The sequence below is a fragment of the Plectropomus leopardus genome, unplaced genomic scaffold (genome assembly GCF_008729295.1).
Source record: "Plectropomus leopardus isolate mb unplaced genomic scaffold, YSFRI_Pleo_2.0 unplaced_scaffold3885, whole genome shotgun sequence".
In the NCBI taxonomy this organism is placed as follows: domain Eukaryota; kingdom Metazoa; phylum Chordata; class Actinopteri; order Perciformes; family Serranidae; genus Plectropomus; species Plectropomus leopardus.
The window spans coordinates 1-495 of NW_024642516.1; the positions used below are offsets into that span (position 1 = coordinate 1).

The window sequence follows — 495 nt, forward strand, 5'->3', positions numbered from 1 at the left end:
ACTGTATTCTTGACCTACAATAAGAGAATATTTTCTCTGCGGCCTCATCTTTATATGTGTGTTTTCGTGCGTGATGGGTGTGGTTTGGGGCCGACCGTGCACGCAGCACCACGTAGAGGAAGACGGGGAAGAGGTCGTCCATGGACCACAGGAAGTCCTGTTTCAGCAGCGCCTGAACCTCCTGCGTGATCTCCTCAAAGGTGAGCTGGATCACCTGCAGCTTGTCTGACGGGGTGAACGTTGTGCTGCAAACAAACAAGGAAACTTGCACTTTATCTGCGACGGAAGTACACAATCACACTTCAGAAATGTCAGTTTTTAACGAGTTTGAAAGCTGTTGGTCAGAGTTTTACCTGATCTGTTGTAATGTTTCCACTGCAGAGGCAAAGCAGGCGTCTTTGGTGCTGGACAAGACCTGAAGGACGCACATCAAAAGACAGGGACAAACACTGTTTACATTTGTCTACTCATGGTGGACAAACTGTCAGATATTTT

The 495-nt window shown here is 47.5% G+C and overlaps 1 protein-coding gene across 1 annotated transcript; it reads right to left on the reverse strand.

The window, feature by feature from the left end:
• Nucleotides 1-18: 18 nt before the first annotated feature.
• Nucleotides 19-457, reverse strand: LOC121938964 (alsin-like; the record flags this gene model as incomplete). Its single annotated transcript, XM_042482113.1, has 2 exons — nt 354-457; nt 19-245 (listed from the first exon to the last, which is right to left on the reverse strand). Coding segments are annotated over exons 1-2 (304 nt in total), but the record flags the coding sequence as incomplete, so codon positions are not given.
• Nucleotides 458-495: the final 38 nt, after the last annotated feature.